The 17,127-nt window shown below is 40.3% G+C and overlaps 1 protein-coding gene across 3 annotated transcripts in view; it reads left to right on the top strand.

The window, feature by feature from the left end:
* The window catches only part of SYTL3 (synaptotagmin like 3), a 97,116-nt gene that overhangs the window by 29,532 nt on the left and 50,457 nt on the right, over positions 1-17,127 (top strand). For all 3 annotated transcript variants that reach the window (XM_082404549.1, XM_082404548.1, XM_082404550.1), the window contains one exon: positions 1,049-1,113. In XM_082404549.1, the coding sequence (XP_082260675.1) occupies positions 1,049-1,113 (65 nt within the window). The remainder of the gene's footprint in view (positions 1-1,048; positions 1,114-17,127) is intronic.

The raw sequence follows: 17,127 nt of genomic DNA, 5'->3' as shown, positions 1-17,127 counted from the left end.
TTGACAAGTTTTACGGCACATTATTTTAATGGTGTGAATAATTTATAGTATCTGTGTGTTTAACTTTTTATGTCCTGAAAGGCTATTGACAGTTTTACCTTTCTGAGGCTCTTTGAGGTTGAGGGTGGTTTGTTTAGAAATTTGGAAACTTGGAAACTATCAAGAGTAAAACAGGCTTTGGGACTTCAGTTTCAACCAGTGACCGTACAAAGTGCTCCCGTGCTGCTGGGCCTGTGAGTAGGATGGGAGGGGATGTAGAGATGCCCAGGGAGCCGCTGTCAGACCGGCTTCCCAACGAGAGGTCACGACCCCTGTCTCTCAAGTGATCCCCAAATCTCCAGTGAAGGCCCTTTGATCCCATATCCCAGATTTCAGGTGCTCCCAGGAAACTTCTCAGGTGAATCTGCTCTGTTGGCTCTTGGTAAATGTTGTAGTTAGCTCAAACTAACCTCAGCCTAACCTAAGGATGATCTCTTTCTTAGCTAAATAGACAGCACTGAATTTCTTTGTTGATTTTCCTTCATGCCATTGCTCCCCACCATAAACATGATAAATTGATCATTTTGGTGGCAACTTTGTTTCTCCTTGTATATTTTTTGTGTTACATTACATTGACATGCAGGGTAAAATGTACCCAAGTAGAAACTCCAGCTTTGCTGCTTTTTAAAAAATCTTATCTTTCTTTTTATTTTACTTATTTTTATTTGTTATTGAGGTATAGTTGATTTACAATGTTGTATTCATTTTAGGTGTACAGCAAAGTGATTCAGTATATATATATGTGTGTGTGTGTGTGTATATATATATATATATATATATATAATGTATTCTTATATATATTCTTTTTCAGATTTGCAGCTTTGCTGCTTTCTAGTCAGATCACTTAATCTCTATGGGAAATCTGTATAGTTAGGGATTTGGGCCAGAAATTTGAACTCTGAGGTCCTTTGCCGGACTAATGTTTTGATGTTATCTCGCTACCTTGTATGAGCCAAATATGGCACCACCCACATCTCTCTCTGAGGCTTCCTTTCTGCTTGCTTTTCAGAAACGTGAAAATAAAAACTGGAGAATGGTTCTTTGAGGAACGAGCCAAGAAATTTCCAACTGAAGGTAAACGCTCTCAAAATGTTTACTAAAGTAAAATGACATATTCCCAGTTTAAAAATATTTGGTATTAAGATTTTGAATATGAAAAACTTAATGAGGCGTGGTATATGGGCTTCTATCCGGTCAGCCCTCTTGTTCCTTTTGTCTAAACTTTCCTCCCTCTGCCCCTCAGCTCATGCGGTTTACCACCTTCGCTTGTGGGGCTTCCCTCTGTACCCGCATTTACCCCAACCCTAACCCTGCTGAAATCCACCTGTTTTCCATGAAGTTTCCCTGACTTCTGCTTCTGGGGGTGATGTCTCCCTCTTCTGAAACACCAGTTTGTAAATACATCTCTTCCATAATTGTTGAAATGCCTCATATTATATCATTATTTGTGCCCTTCTCTTTCTCTCCACAAGCAGAAACTGTGCTTTTAAAATCTTATTAGCTCCTTACAGCCCCAAACCTTGACCAAAATGATTGAATGAATAACTGAAGACCACAGTGAGTGAATTGCGTTAGAACTTAGCAGATATTGGTGACTATGAAGTGAGCACACGCGATTATGTGAGTGGAGGTGTGTATTTGGTCTGTGTACCCCGGATGTCTTATAAAGTACTTGCAAAGTTGACATAATGGTGTGATTAGTAACTGGGACTCAAGGCCGTGGAGAAAACGGGTCATGCTTTGGTTACAGAAGTGTCACGGCACAGCATGTGAGCTGTGCAGATAAGAGGATGACTTATCAGGCAAAGGTGCACACATGTGTCACACACGTGTCATCAGAACAGAGCGGAGGCAGCACACTCACTACACCCCATCTGTCCGCGGTGGTAACACGGGTGGCACCCGTCTCTGTGATGTGTCACCGTGGAGACTGAACACAGGGGAGCCTGGAGTGACCTAGCGGGGATGTGGGTGGCTGGAAACACTTTTTTTTCTGGTGGGAGGGAATAGTAACAGTTTGAGGTGGAGAAATAAGCTATTTAGCCTCAACCAAAGTGTGTGTTGGCACGTAAAGGAAGCCATTCGTCTGGGTGTTGACAATCAGCTTTCATAAAAGCACTGTGCACCGAGATTTAGTCGGCAGTAAATTCTCCCCTGGATTACATTCCTGACTCTTCTCACTCAAGAAAAAGTGATGATTCTGCCAAGTTTATTAGAAATCTGGAGGAATATATAATACTGTTGGGAGTGCTCAAGCCAAAAAAAAAAAAAAAATGCAGCGTGTGTGATTTTTATCTAGACCTGTGTTTCTCAATCCTTTTTTCACTAGTGTCCTCTCTCTCGTTCCCAAACAGCCTTGTTAACACTTTTTTCCCCTAAATATTACCAGTCCATGAAAGTTTAATATCCCAGATATACTGCGTAACTATAGCTATATATTTATGTATGGAGGCCTTTTGGAGCAGAGCACAAACCATTGAGATATCTGAGATTTTTTTCATCTTCCGAGCAGTGTTTGCTCCCTTGGGGCCATCAGCCTATATCTGTTGCATCACCTAAGCGAGCAGTGGCAGTCTGGAGTCTTCCGATACATTTTATTGTTTTGTTTCTTGAAAATACTTTTTGGTTGGGAGGCTAGGGTCTTCTTCAGGCGGTAGATAGATTCTCCTTTTTTTTTTTTTTTCTCCACATCTAGTCCTAGTTCATAAAAAGTCTGTAGGGAGGGAAGTTTCTGTTATTTCTCAAACCAACTCACTGAAGACATCCCAGAATTTTTTTTAATACGTTGTAAGTTTCGGTATCATTACTTCAGATAGGGAAATTGATTTGCAGGCCAGAATATGTGTGTGCACGTGCATGTGTCCAGCACTCTTCCTCTTCTGAGTGAGAGGAAGAAGTAGGTTACCCTGGTGATAGGAAGGGGAGGAGGAAAGAAATGAGACTGACTTCCCGGGTTTCTCGTTCTTATCCAGTGACTTTCCCCCAGAGTGAAAACATCAGTGAGGAAAAAAATTAGAGGAATGAAAGTCAGCCTAAGCATAAATCATCCTTTTCAATTTTTGTTGTCTATTCCCAAGGTATAAAACAAACCAAAGAAAAAACGAATCCTTCCTTCTCTTCAATGCTTCCTCAAATGCTGAGGTGCCTCATTTTCCTATTGTCCGATTTTAGTAGAGTTGGGCTCGGAAGGCGTGGCGAGATGAAGAAAAGTGCCGTGTTGGGGGTCACAAGTACGACTGTGCACCAGACCACAGGTGGGGGGAAGTGGGGAGGAGATGAGTCAGCACGGGTGGTCCAGGCTCGGATGCTGCAGGTTTATCTGGACAGGCGGGAACTCCACCACACTTATCTCTGTCCCCGAAAGAGATTGAACTGAGTTTGTGTGCTCTATCAGTTGAGGGCCAGGTAGGAAAACAGAAACCACACAGATCTGAAGAAACAGAATTTAGTTTAGGGAATAGGTTCAACAGGTATTGTTGGAGGACTGGAAAGACAAAAGGAGACCAGCGAGGGGGCACAGACATGGTGACCACAGGGGGCACACACCGCCAGGGCCGCTGCCGAGTGGGTGCCGGTGAAGACGAAGGGTCAGCCCCCTCCCCCTCTCCCTGACGCGCTCTCCCACCCCCTGCTGGGCCGTAACAGGCAGCCAGCTGCCACCTCGATGCTCTGATGTGTTCGAGAAAAAGTGTGATTCTGCATATTACCTAGTGTGTTTGTCGTAATGGTGTGAACACGGCTCTTTCCAGCCTTCTGCATCCTAAGTGGAAGCTAGGAAAATGAGATGGTGGCTTAAGCCATGAAAGGGGACAAGACAGCTCAAATTTGTGCCTCTTTCTAGGCATTAGTTACCTATTGCTGGGTTAAAAATTCCTCCCAAACTTAGTGGGTTAAAACAATTAACATTATCGTTTTATATGGCTTCTGTCCTCAGCTGAAGGCTTGCCTGGGGTTGGGGGATCTGCCTCCTGGGGGCTCACGCACGTACCTGGCTAGTTAGTGCTGCTGTTAGCAGGGGGCTTCGGTTCCTCCACGCCTAGACCTCTCCACGGGGCAGTGTGAGGGCCCTCACGACATGGCGACTGGCTTCCCCCACGGCAAGTGACCCAAGACAGACCAAGGCAGAGCTCTGCGATCCATCTTCATATTAAAAAATTGTTTTTATTGTGGTGAAATTTATACATGATATGAAATTTACTATTTGAACCGTTTTTAACTATACAGTTCAATGGCATTAAGTACATGCACTTGTTCTGCAACCATCACTACTGTCCATCTTCAGAATTTATCATTCCACGGTCTCCCCTTGCAAAGCCCCTTGTAACCACTATCCTACTTTCTATTTTCTGTCTCCATCAATATCTTTATGGCCTAGCATCAGAAGTCACACCCTGTCACTTCTGCTGCGTCCTATGGTCACACCCTGTCACTTCTGCTGTATCCTTTAGGTCAGCTCTATTCAGGGCGGTAGGGACTACACAAGGGTGTGGATATCAGGAGGGAGGACTCACTGGGGCCCTTCAGGAGGCTGGCTACCACATCCTGTATTCCCTGTCCCAGGCCTGGAACCTCAGAATCCTTCTTGACTCCTCTCTCTTCCTCCCCACCCCATATCCAGTCAGTCAGCAAATACTGCCATTTCTCCTACCCCAGTCTCTGGAATCTTCCTCTGGCCCTTCTTTCCCGCTTCCAGGGCTGCAGCCCCTAGCTCATCTCCATGACTCCACCTGCTTCCCCATACTCCACCCTCTGTGAAGGGGGAGATTTCTTTTCTCTTTTAAAATAAGTTATTTTCTGATTATAGAAGTAATGCCTATTCATTGCAGAATATTTGGGAAATGCAGAACAGTAGACGGAAGGCAATAAAAATCCCACCACTGGTTAAAACTACTGTTAGTTAAGGACCTCTCTGGAGGTCCAGTAGTGAAGACTCTGCGCTTCCACTGCAGGGGACGTGGGTTTGATCCCTGGTGGGGGAACTAACATCCCACACGTCACGTGCACAGACAAAAAAACCCAAAAAACAAAAAACCCACTGTTAATTACACACACGCACACCACACACACACACACATACATACATACATACATGCACACACTCTCCTGGCCCTCTTTCTAGGTGATCCTGTGCATGTGGGTACACATACAGACTTAGCAATTTTTAAAAAAAATTTATTTATTTTTGGCTGTGTTGGGTCTTCGTTGCTGTGCGCGGGCTTTCTCTAGTTGCGGTGAGCGGGGGCTACTCTTCGTTGCGGTGCGCGGGCTTCTTATTGCGGTGGCTTCTCTTGTTGAGGAGCACGGGCTCTAGGTGCGCGGGCTTCAGTAGGTGTGGCACGAGGACTCAGTAGTTGTGGCTCGTGGGCTCTAGAGCACAGGCTCAGTAGTTGTGGTGCATGGGCTTAGTTGCTCCGCGGCACATGGGATCTTCCCGGATTAGGGCTCGAACCCATGTCCCCTGCATTGGCAGGCGGATTCTTAACCACTGCGCCACCAGGGAAGTCCCCAGACTTACCAATTTTTAAAGTGTGTTTGTGGTCAGAGAATATATAGGTTTTTGTCTTGCTTTTAAAATTCAGCTTAGCATAAACATGTCCTGATGCTATTAAGACCTTCCAACATACGTTGATGACTACATAACATACATCAGATGGATGTACTACCATTTATTAACTTGTTCCCTCTTGTCTGTGAGTGTATCACTGTATTCAAATTATCATATTATAGATAATTCTGCAGTGAACAGCCTGTACAGGTATCTTGGCATCTCTGTTCATTTCCTTTGGACAGATTCTTAGAAGGAGAGTGACTGGTCAGACATGTGAACACTTGAGAGGCTTGGCGTGTTTTGCCAGACTCCCCTCGGGGAAGCGTGTGCTCATTCACCCAACCCTGGCAGGTTCGGGTCCGAGAGCAGCCCCCTCACCACACTCTGGCCCCCATTACATCCTTTCTTCTTGAACATAATTTCAAGTTATATTTGTGATTTTGTTCTGAATGTAAACCTGATATATTCATTTAAAAAAAAAAAGAAAAATGAAGAAAAGCATAACCATGTTAAAAATATGGTGACTTCACCCTGAGAACTGTTTATAGTTGGTGCATGTCATTTCTGTTATTTGGTGACTATATGTATCCATATATGTATATGGATAACTCTCACACACATTTAAAACATTTAGACTAAGCCATAAGGAATTGATGTTCTTAGGTAAAAAAAAAAAAAATTGAATAGAGGCAATTTCATGAGTTGAGCTAATGTGTTTACATAATTGGGATCAAATTGTATATAGACTTTTATACTGATATTTCTTCACCTAATAAATTACAAAGAACATTTTTTTCATATCCTTAAATGTCATTTACTATATGATTTCTGGTGACTGCATCTCATTCCATCATTGGAATGTGACAGCATTTATTTAACCAATTGTTAAATAAACAACATTTATTTAACCATTATTTAACCAATTTATTTAACCAATTATTTAAAAAATTGCTGGAGGTCCAGTAGTGAAGACTCCGCGCTTCCACTGCAGGGGACGTGGGTTTGATCCCTGGTGGGGGAACTTTTGTTGTAAAGTTAGGGAATTTCAGGTTTTGTTGTTACATTTTTGGGAGCTCATAATATTAAAATAATAAAAGTGCAGTGAACACGCTGGTAGATAAATCTTAGTCATGTCTCTGAATATTTCTAGAAGCAGAGGACAAGATGAAAGGTTTGGAACATTGCCTCCAGGAAGGGTGTAACCTTCTTCTCACCAGTAGGAATTATCCTTAAAAATAAACAACAGCAACTTTGTCATCTGGTAAAACCACATTTGTCATCCAAAATAGTTGCTTGCTGTTTACTTTAAATTCTTGTAATGACTAATGGGGTTGAATATTTTCCACCTTTTGGACCTTCTGTAGATGTTCTTCATATTAAGGGTGTTTGCCCTCTTTGGTCTTGTAAATTGAATATGTATCTTTATGTTTTCTGACATACAGATTTTTATTTTTCCTTGTTGATAGTCACATCTACCTTTTCCTGTATAATTTCTTTCTTTTATGCTTAAAGACTCCTTCCTTATCCTGCCATCGGTTGGATATCCATATTTACTTCTAATTTCTATGTTTTATTTACGTTCAACTCTTCACAATGCATCAGGAGGCCGGATCTAATTTTACTTTATTCTCTCAAGCATCAGTTTTCTCAGTACAATTTGTTCCATAATCAGTCCCTTCCCCATTGGTTTGTAACGCAGGGCCATTGATTTGCACAGCTTCGGGGCACTGCTCACCTTGTACCCCAGCCCTGAGCCCTGGCGGGGTGGCGGGGTTGACCACATGGATGACACACCCAGATTTTGAATTCTTTGAGGGTATGAGCTATGAGCAAAGGAGTAAGTGAATGAATGAAGCAAGGATAGAGCTGTTTGGAGGTAAAAGGTGTTGCTATATGTAGTAGTACCCATTGCCAGTGGTGGCACCGACTAGGCACCTAAGAACGAAAACTTAGAGTTCTTTTCCTTTTTGGCATCCAGAAACCTACAGCTACATTTAATGTCCAGTTGAAGTTATTCCAGGAATCATGTATGCCCTCTGTCACCCAATTTCCTTCTTTTGTGCTTCTACTTATCTCTTTTAATGGTCCTATTGGATATGTGCCATTTAAGATAAATGCTCCCCAAATTTCCCTCGAAAATCGATAAAGGTGTAAGTAATAATCCAATGAAGAAGAATAGGTATTCATTGTGGTAGTTTGTTTTGCTAATTTTCCAACCATTAAAAAGATTTAAAACCAAAAAATGAGCCCCAATTCTCCATTTTTGCAGGGAGATGATATGAAAAGTATTTAAATATTTTTCTTTCCTTAAAATTTTTTTTTTTTCTGATTATAGACTGGCTTTTTTTTCCTCTAAGATCTTGTAATTTTTTTTTTTTTATAAATTAATTAATTAATTTATTTATTTTGACTGTGTTGGGTCTTCGTTTCTGTGCGAGGGCTTTCTCTAGTTGCGGCAAGTGGGGGCCACTCTTCATCACGGTGCGCAGGCCTCTCACTATCGCGGCCTCCCTTGTTGCGGAGCACAAGCTCCAGACGCGCAGGCTCAGTTATTGTGGCTCACGGGCCCAGCTGCTCCGCGGCATGTGGGATCTTCCCAGACCAGGGCTCGAACCCATGTCCCCCGCATTGGCAGGCAGACTCTCAACCACTGCGCCACCAGGGAAGCCCCTAAGATCTTGTAATTTAATATTTAGTTTTGTTGTCTTAATTTCTTATATGCCATAGTTGCCTTTCATCTGTGGTATATCAGAATGATCAAAATGCACAGATTTTCAAGGGCATCCAGGGTGTCTTTAGGCAGCTCCCTGCCCTTCTGGTACTGTTACCTCCCCCTCCACTCTCAGGCATTTGGAATCTCCCTGCAGAGGGTTTTACTGCCGCTTCTGAGGCCCCTGCTCCAGGATCAGCTGAGGGCTCTTTCATATTAAATTCAAAGTTCCTGATTCAGTGGGACCAGGTGGGACCCAAGAGTATATACAGACATCCCTTGATATCCACAGGGTTTGGGTCCAGTACCCCTTGTGCACCAAAATCTGAGGATGCTCAAGTCCCTTATATGCAGTGGTGTAGTATTTTCATATAACCTATCCGCATCCTCCCATATACTTTAAATCATCTTTAGATTCCTTATAATACCTAATACAATGTAAATACTATGTAAATAGTTGTAAATATAATGTAAATACTATGTAAATAGTCTCCAGTGTGCCACAAATTCAAGTTTTGCTTTTTGGAACTTCCTGGAATTTTTGTTTTTTGAAAGTTTTCCACCGAGGTTGGTTGAATACAGATGTAGACCCCGTGGACACAGGGTCCGACTATATTTAACAAGTCCCCAAGTAATTCTTCTCATGCACTTTAAGTTTGAGAGGCGCTGGTAAAGTAGCAAATTTAATGAACAATTGTGATGGAACTTTTCTAGATCGCTAATAACTAGAAAGCAAACTGAAACCTGTCTTTACTTACTCTTTTGGCAACTGCTAAGCATATAAAGATAGTGCCCTCTTCTGGCTCCCTGCTGTACAGGTACATGTTTTACTTTATTCTTTTTTAAAAAAATTTTTACAACCGTGACATTATATGACTTGATATTTGAGCTTAAAAGCAGAAAGGTCATGGCACTAATACTTTTAATACTAGTAATTTTCAAGTTAAAAAATGGTCAAATGTGATATATAAACAATATATTGTGGTTTTTACTCTATTGTCGATAAATGGGGAAATCGTATAGGAAGGCTGCACTTTAGACAGAGCCTCTGTTAATGGTCTTGGGGACCTACTATATAACTAACCAAGTGATACTATGCCTAATAATTATGAAGGGGAGTAACTTTTCTCTCCCCTTCTCAGTGGTGAATGTGATTCAGTTCTTCGTGTGACTTTTCAGAGTTTTATTCTTGGATGTAGTCCATCTGATCGCAGGGCCATCATGACAGCATCTGACTGGCTGTGTGTGCCTGAAACACTCAGGTTTGTGAATTAAAAGAAGTGGATACCAGTATATACGTAGTGACTCTATCACAAGGCCCTGCCTTTATTGCCTCTCTACTTGTTGGCTCAGAAAAGCCCGTCCCCCGCAATTTAGAGGATTCTACAAAAATGATTCAGGCAAGCTTTCTGTAAGTTACAAATGCAGTGCCTAATGCTTACTTTCATGAGAGGGTGTCTTTATGAAATCATGTTTATTTCCAGGTATAAAATTTTTTTAAAAAATTAATTTATTTATTTATGGCTGGGTTGGGTCTTCGTTTCTGTGCGAGGGCTTTCTGTAGTTGCGGCAAGCGGGGGCCACTCTTCATCGCGGTGTGCGGGCCTCTCACTGTCGCGGCCTCTCTTGTTGCGGAGCACAGGCTCCAGACGCGCAGGCTTAGTAGTTGTGGCTCACGGGCCCAGTCGCTCCGCGGCATGTGGGATCTTCCCAGACCAGGGCTCGAACCCGTGTCCCCTGCATTGGCAGGCAGATTCTCAACCACTGAGCCACAAGGGAAGCCCTCCAGGTATAAAAGTTTGTATATGCTTTTGTCTTATTTTAAAGAAAATGTGGTATCTTACTCGGTTGAATATTTTCTTCTCACTACTCTCTTTAGGAGGAAAAGACAAAATAGGTACCCAGAAAACAGTGTGGTGAACTGATTTTCAGAAGAAGTGATTTTCCCAGCTGATTGGATTGCTTGTCACCTCCCTGACAGATGTTTAGACTGGTCCATTTAAACTGGTTGGAACAGAAACTATCAAGTCAGATTATGGTTAATGCAGTGAAGTAAGACCTCGACCTTCAAACTTTGTTTTCAACCAGTGTTCCTAGGTGATAATCTTCTGGAGGCAGGTTCTTGAGTTTGGCCATCTTTGGTTTCATGATGCCTTTGACTTTGTCCATAGCAGCAACTCAAAAATTGAATTGTTTAGACTGTCCAAGTTTCTTTGAAACTATCAATTCACCCCAGATGTATATTTTTTGTATCGCAAATATTCGCCAGGAGACTAGGGCTTCCCTGCTGCCTTCTGAGCCCCAGTGCTCCTACCAGGACCATTTCTCTGTCTCTGCCTCTCCCGCCATCGTCCATGCTCTGTCCACTACCCCTTGATAATGAGACCGTCTAGGCAGCCCACATCTTTAGTCCTGAATTGTCAAGACCAACTCGGTCTCCGTCATCACTTTTCCTATTTAAATGAACAGAATGGGAAACCAAGGTGAAATAGTTGAATAGGATTTCTGAATTCAGAATTCATATGTTTACATGTTTAGACTAAACTACTGACTAAGGTAGTTTCCAGGGAGTATCTTGACAATCGGACAGTAAACTATTTATATGAATACATTTTTTAAAAGACCAGACGCACATATACTTAAACAAGAAATCATTTTATTTTATTTTATTTTTTTAAGGTATTTAGTCTTTATTCTGAAGCTGATAGACAAGTTTTTTTTATTTTTAAATTTATTTTTTTATACAGCAGGTTCTTATTAGTCATCAATTTTATACACATCAGTGTATACATGTCATTCCCAATCGCCCAATTCATCACACCACCACCACCACCCCCCCTGTGACTTTACCCCCTTGGTGTCCATACGTTTGTTCTCTACATCTGTGTCTCAATTTCTGCCCTGCAAAACGGTTCATCTGTACCATTTTTCTAGGTTCCACATATATGCGTTAATATACGATATTTGTTTTTCTCTTTCTGACTTACTTCACTCTGCATGACAGTCTCTAGATCCATCCACGTCACAACAAATGACCCAGTTTCGTTGCTTTTTATGGCTGAGTAATATTCCATTGTATATATGTACCACAACTTCTTTATCCGTTCGTCTGTCGATGGGCATTTAGGTTGCTTCCATGACCTGGCTATTGTAAATAGTGCTGCAGTGAACATTGGGGTGCATGTGTCTTTTTGAATTATGGTTTTCTCTGGGTATATGCCCAGTAGTGGGATTGCTGGATCATATGGTAATTCTATTTTTAGTTTTTTAAGGAACCTCCATACTGTTCTCCATAGTGGCTGTATCAATTTACATTCCCACCAACAGTGCAAGAGGGTTCCCTTTTCTCCACACCCTCTCCAGCATTTGTTGTTTGTAGATTTTCTGATGATGCCCATTCTAACTGGTGTGAGGTGATACCTCATTGTAGTTTTTTTTTTTTAAACATCTTTATTGAAGTATAATTGCCTTACAATGGTGTGTTAGCTTCTGCTTTATAACAAAGTGAATCAGTTATACATATACAATATGTTCCCATTTCTCTTCCCTCTTGCATCTCCCTCCCTCCCACCCTCCCCATCCCACCCCTCTAGGTGGTCACAAAGCACCGAGCTGATCTCCCTGTGCTATGCGGCTGCTTCCCACTAGCTATCTATTTTACATTTGGTAGTATATATATGTCCATGACACTCTCTTACCCTGTCACATCTCACCCCACCCCCTCCCCATATCCTCAAGTCCATTCTCTAGTAGGTCTGTGTCTTTATTCCCGTCTTGCCACTAGGTTCTTCATGGCCTTTTTTTTTTTTTTCCCTTAGATTCTGTATATATGTGTTAGCATACTGTATTTGTTTTTCTCTTTCTGACTTACTTCACTCCGTATGACAGACTCTAACTCCATCCACCTCATTACAAATACCTGCATTTCATTTCTTTTTATGGCTGAGTAATATTCCATTGTATATATGTGCCACATCTTCTTTATCCATTCATCTGTCGATGGACATTTAGGTTGCTTCCATGTCCTGGCTATTGTAAATAGAGCTGCAATGAACATTTTGGTACATGACTCTTTTTGACCTATGGTTTTCTCAGGGTATATGCCCAGTAGTGGGATTGCTGGGTCATATGGTAGTTCTATTTCTAGTTTTTTAAGGAACCTCCATACTGTTCTCCATAGTGGCTGTATCAATTTACATTCCCACCAACAGTGCAAGAGTGTTCCCTTTCCTCCACACCCTCTCCAGCATTTATTGTTTCTAGATTTTTTGATGATGGCCATTCTGACCGGTGTGAGATGATATCTCATTGTAGTTTTGATTTGCATTTCTCTAATAATTAGTGATGTTGAGCAGCTTTTCATGTGCTTCTTGGCCATCTGTATGTCTTCTTTGGAGAAACGTCTATTTAGGTCTTCTGCCCATTTTTGGATTGGGTTATTTGTTTTCTTAATATTGAGCTGCATGAGCTGTTTATAGATTTTGGAGATTAATCCTTTGTCCATTGATTCATTTGCAAATATTTTCTCCCTTTCTGAGGGTTGTCTTTTTGTCTTGTTTATGGTTTCCATTGCTGTGCAAAAGCTTTGAAGTTTCATTAGGCCCCATTTGCTTATTTTTGTTTTTCTTTCCATTACTCTAGGAGGTGGATCAAAAAAGATCTTGCTGTGATTTATGTCAAAGAATGTTCTTCCTATGTTTTCCTCTACGAGTTTTATAGTGTCCGGTGTTACATTTAGGTCTCGAATCCATTTTGCGTTTATTTTTGTGTATGGTGTTAGGGAGTGTTCTAATTTCATTCCTTTACATGTAGCTGTCCAGTTTTCCCAGCACCACTTATTGAAGAGACTGTCTTTTCTCCATTGTATATCCTTGCCTCCTTTGTCATAGATTAGTTGACCATAGGTGAGTGGGTTTATCTCTGGGCTTTCTATCTTGTTCCATTGATCTATGTTTCTGTTTTTGTGCCAGTACCATATTGTCTTGATTACTGTAGCTTTGTAGTATAGTCTGAAGTCAGGGAGTCTGATTCCTCCAGCTCCATTTTTTTGCCTCAAGACTGCTTTGGCTATTCGGGGTCTTTTGTGTCTCCATACAAATTTTAACATTTTTTATTCTAGGTCCGTAAAAAATGCCATTGGTAATTTGATAGGGATTGCATTGAATCTGTAGATTGCTTTGGGTAGTATAGTCATTTTCACAATGTTGATTCTTCCAATCCCAGAACATGGTATATTTCTCCATCTGTTGGTATCATCTTTAATTTCTTTCATCAGTGTCTTATAGTTTTCTGCATACAGGTCTTTTGTCTCCCTAGGTAGGTTTATTCCTAGGTATTTTATTCTTTTTGTTGCAGTGGTAAATGGGTGTGTTTCCTTAATTTCTTGTTCAGATTTTTCATCATTAGTGTATAGGAATGCAGGAGATTTCTGTGCATTAATTTTGTATCCTGCAACTTTACCAGATTCATTGATTAGCTCTAGTAGTTTTCTGGTGGCATCTTTAGGATTCTCTATGTATAGTATCATGTCATCTGCAGAGAGTGACAGTTTTACTTCTTCTTTTCCAATTTGTATTCCTTTTATTTCTTTTTCTTCTCTGATTGCTGTGGCTAGAACTTCCAAAACTATGCTGAATAATAGTGGTGAGAGTGGACATCCTTGTCTTGTTCCTGATCTTAGAGGAAATGCTTTCAGTTTTTCACCACTGAGAATGATATTTGCTGTGGGTTTGTCATATATGGCCTTTATTATGTTGAGGTAGGTTCCCTCTATGCCCACTTTCTGGAGAGTTTTTATCATAAATGGGTGTTGAATTTTGTCAAAAGCTTTTTCTGCATCTGGTGAGATGATCATATGGTTTTTATTCTTCAATTTGTTAATATGATGTATCACATTGATTGATTTGCATATATTGAAGAATCCTTGCATCCCTGGGATAAATCCCACTTGATCATGGTGTATGATCCTTTCAATGTGTTGTTGGATTCTGTTTGCTAGTATTTTGTTGAGGGTTTTTGCATCTATATTCATCAGTGATATTAGTCTGTAATTTTCTTTTTTTGTAGTATCCTTGTCTGGTTTTGGTATCAGGGTGATGGTGGCCTCATAGAATGAGTTTGGGAGTGTTCCTTCCTCTGCAATTGTTTGGAAGAATTTGAGAAGGATGGGTGTTAGCTCTTCTCTAAATGTTTGATAGAATTCACCTGTGAAGCCATCTGGTCCTGGACTTTTGTTTGTTGGAAGATTTTTAATCACAGTTTCAATTTCATTACTTGTGTTTGGTCTGTTCATATTTTCTATTTCTTCCTGGTTCAGTCTTGGAAGGTTATACCTTTCTAAGCATTTGTCCATTTCTTCCAAGTTGTCCATTTTATTGGCATAGAGTTGCTTGTACTAGTCTCTTAGGATGCTTTGTATTTCTGCGGTGTCTGTAACTTCTTTTTTATTTTTCATCTTATTGATTTGAGTCCCCTCCCTCTTTTTCTTGATGAGTCTGGCTAATGGTTTATCAATTTTGTTTATCTTCTCAAAGAACCAGCTTTTAGTTTTATTGATCTTTGCTATTCTTTTCTTTGTTTCTATTTCAGTTATTTCTGCTCTGATCTTTATGATTTCTTTCCTTCTGCTAACTTTGGGTTTTGTTTGTTCTTCTTTCTCTAGTTCCTTTAGGTGTAAGATTAGATTGTTTATTTGAGATTTTTCTTGTTTCTTGAGGTAGGCTTGTATACCTATAAACTTCCCTCTTAGAACTGCTTTTGCTGCATCCCATAGGTTTTGGATCGTTGTGTTTTCATTGTCATTTGTCTGTAGGTATTTTTTGATTTCCTCTTTGATTTCTTCAGTGATCTCTTGGTTATTTAGTAACGTATTGTTTAGCCTCCATGTGTTTGTGTTTTTTACGTTTTTTTCCCTGTAATTCATTTCTAATCTCATAGCGTTGTGGTCAGAAAAGATGCTTGATATGATTTAAATTTTCTTAAATTTACTGAGGCTTGATTTGTGCCCCAAGATGTGATCTATCCTGGAGAATGTTCCGTGCGCACTTGAGAAGAAAGTGTAATCTGCTGTTTTTGGATAGAATGTCCTATAAATATCTATTAAATCTATCTGGTCTATTGTGTCATTTAAAGCTTGTGTTTCCTTATTTATTTTCATTTTGGATGATCTGTCCATTGGTGTAAGTGAGGTGTTAAAGGCCCCCACTATTATTGTGTTACTGTTGATTTCATCTTTTATAGCTGTTAGCAGTTGCCTTATGTATTGAGGTGCTCCGATGTTGGGTACATATATATTTATAATTGTGATATCTTCTTCTTGGATTGATCCCTTGATCATTATATAGTGTCCTTCCTTGTCTCTTATAACATTCTTTATTTTAAAGTCTATCTTATCTGATATGAGTATTGCTACTCCAGCTTTCCCTAGGTCTGAATTGGGTCTCTTGTAGACAGCATATATATGGGTCTTGTTTTTGTATCAATTCAGCAAGCCTGTGTCTTTTGGTTGGAAAATTTAATCCATTCACGTTTAAGGTAATTATCGATATGTATGTTCCTGTGACCATTTTCTTAATTGTTTTGGGTTTATTTTTGTAGGTCCTTTTCTTCTCTTGTGTTTCCCACTTAGAGAAGTTCCTTTAGCATTTGTTGTAGAGCTGGTTTGGTGGTGCTGACTTCTCTTAGCTTTTGCTTGTCTGTAAAGCTTTTGAATTCTCCATCGAATCTGAATGAGATCCTTGCCGGGTAGAGTAATCTTGGTTGTAGATTCTTCCCTTTCATCACTTTAAGTATATCATGCCACTACCTTCTGGCTTGTAGAATTTCTGCTGAGAAATCAGCTGTTAACCTTATGGGAGTTCCCTTATATGTTATTTGTCGTTTTCCTCTTGCTGCTTTCAATAATTTTTCTTTGTCTTTAATTTTTGCCAATTTGATTACTATGTGTCTCGGCGTGTTTCTCCTTGGGTTTATCCTGTATGGGACTCTCTGCGCTTCCTGGACTTGGGTGGCTATTTCCTTTCCCATGTTAGGGAAGTTTTTGACTATAATCTCTTCAAATATTTTCTCTGGTCCTTTCTCTCTTTTTTCTCCTGCTGGGACCCCTATAATGAGAATGTTCTTGCATTTAATGTTGTCACAGAGGTCTCTTAGGCTGTCTTCATTTCTTTTCATTCTTTTTTCTTTATTCTGTTCTGCAGCAGTGAATTTCACCATTCTGTCTTCCAGGTCACTTATCCATTCTGCCTCAGTCATTCTGCTATTGATTCCTTCTAGTGTATTTTTCATTTCAGTTATTGTATTGTTCACCTCTGTTTGTTTGCTCTTTAATTCTCCTAGGTCTTTGTAAAACATTTCCTGCATCTTCTAGATCTTTGCCTCCATTCTTCTTCTGAGGTCCTGGATCATCTTCTCTATCATTATTCTGAATTCTTCTTCTGGAAGGTTGCCTATCTCCACTTCATTTAGTTGTTTTTCTGGGGTTTTATCTTGTTCCTTCATCTGGTACATAGCCCTCTGCCTTTTCATCTTGTCTGTCTTTCTGTGAATGTGGTTTTTGTTCCACAGGCTGCAGGATTGTAGTTCTTCTTGCTTCTGCTGTCTTCCCTCTGGTGGATGAGGCTATCCCACAAATCATTTTAAATTGAAGAACTCCAGATTCATTTTTTTATTGTTGTAAAATATGCGTAATGTAAAATTTACGATTTTAACTGTTTCTAAGTGTACAGTTCAGTAGCATTTGTAACTTTTCATTGTTCTTTAACCACTACCACCATCTGTCTCTAGAACGTTTTCATCTTGCAAAACTGCAACTCTGTACCCACTAAACAAC

The sequence above is a fragment of the Balaenoptera borealis genome (genome assembly GCF_965194805.1).
Source record: "Balaenoptera borealis genome assembly, chromosome: 9".
Taxonomy (NCBI): Eukaryota; Metazoa; Chordata; class Mammalia; order Artiodactyla; family Balaenopteridae; genus Balaenoptera; species Balaenoptera borealis.
Note: the sequence above shows the minus strand (reverse complement) of the source record. Positions and strands in the feature narration are given on the sequence as shown.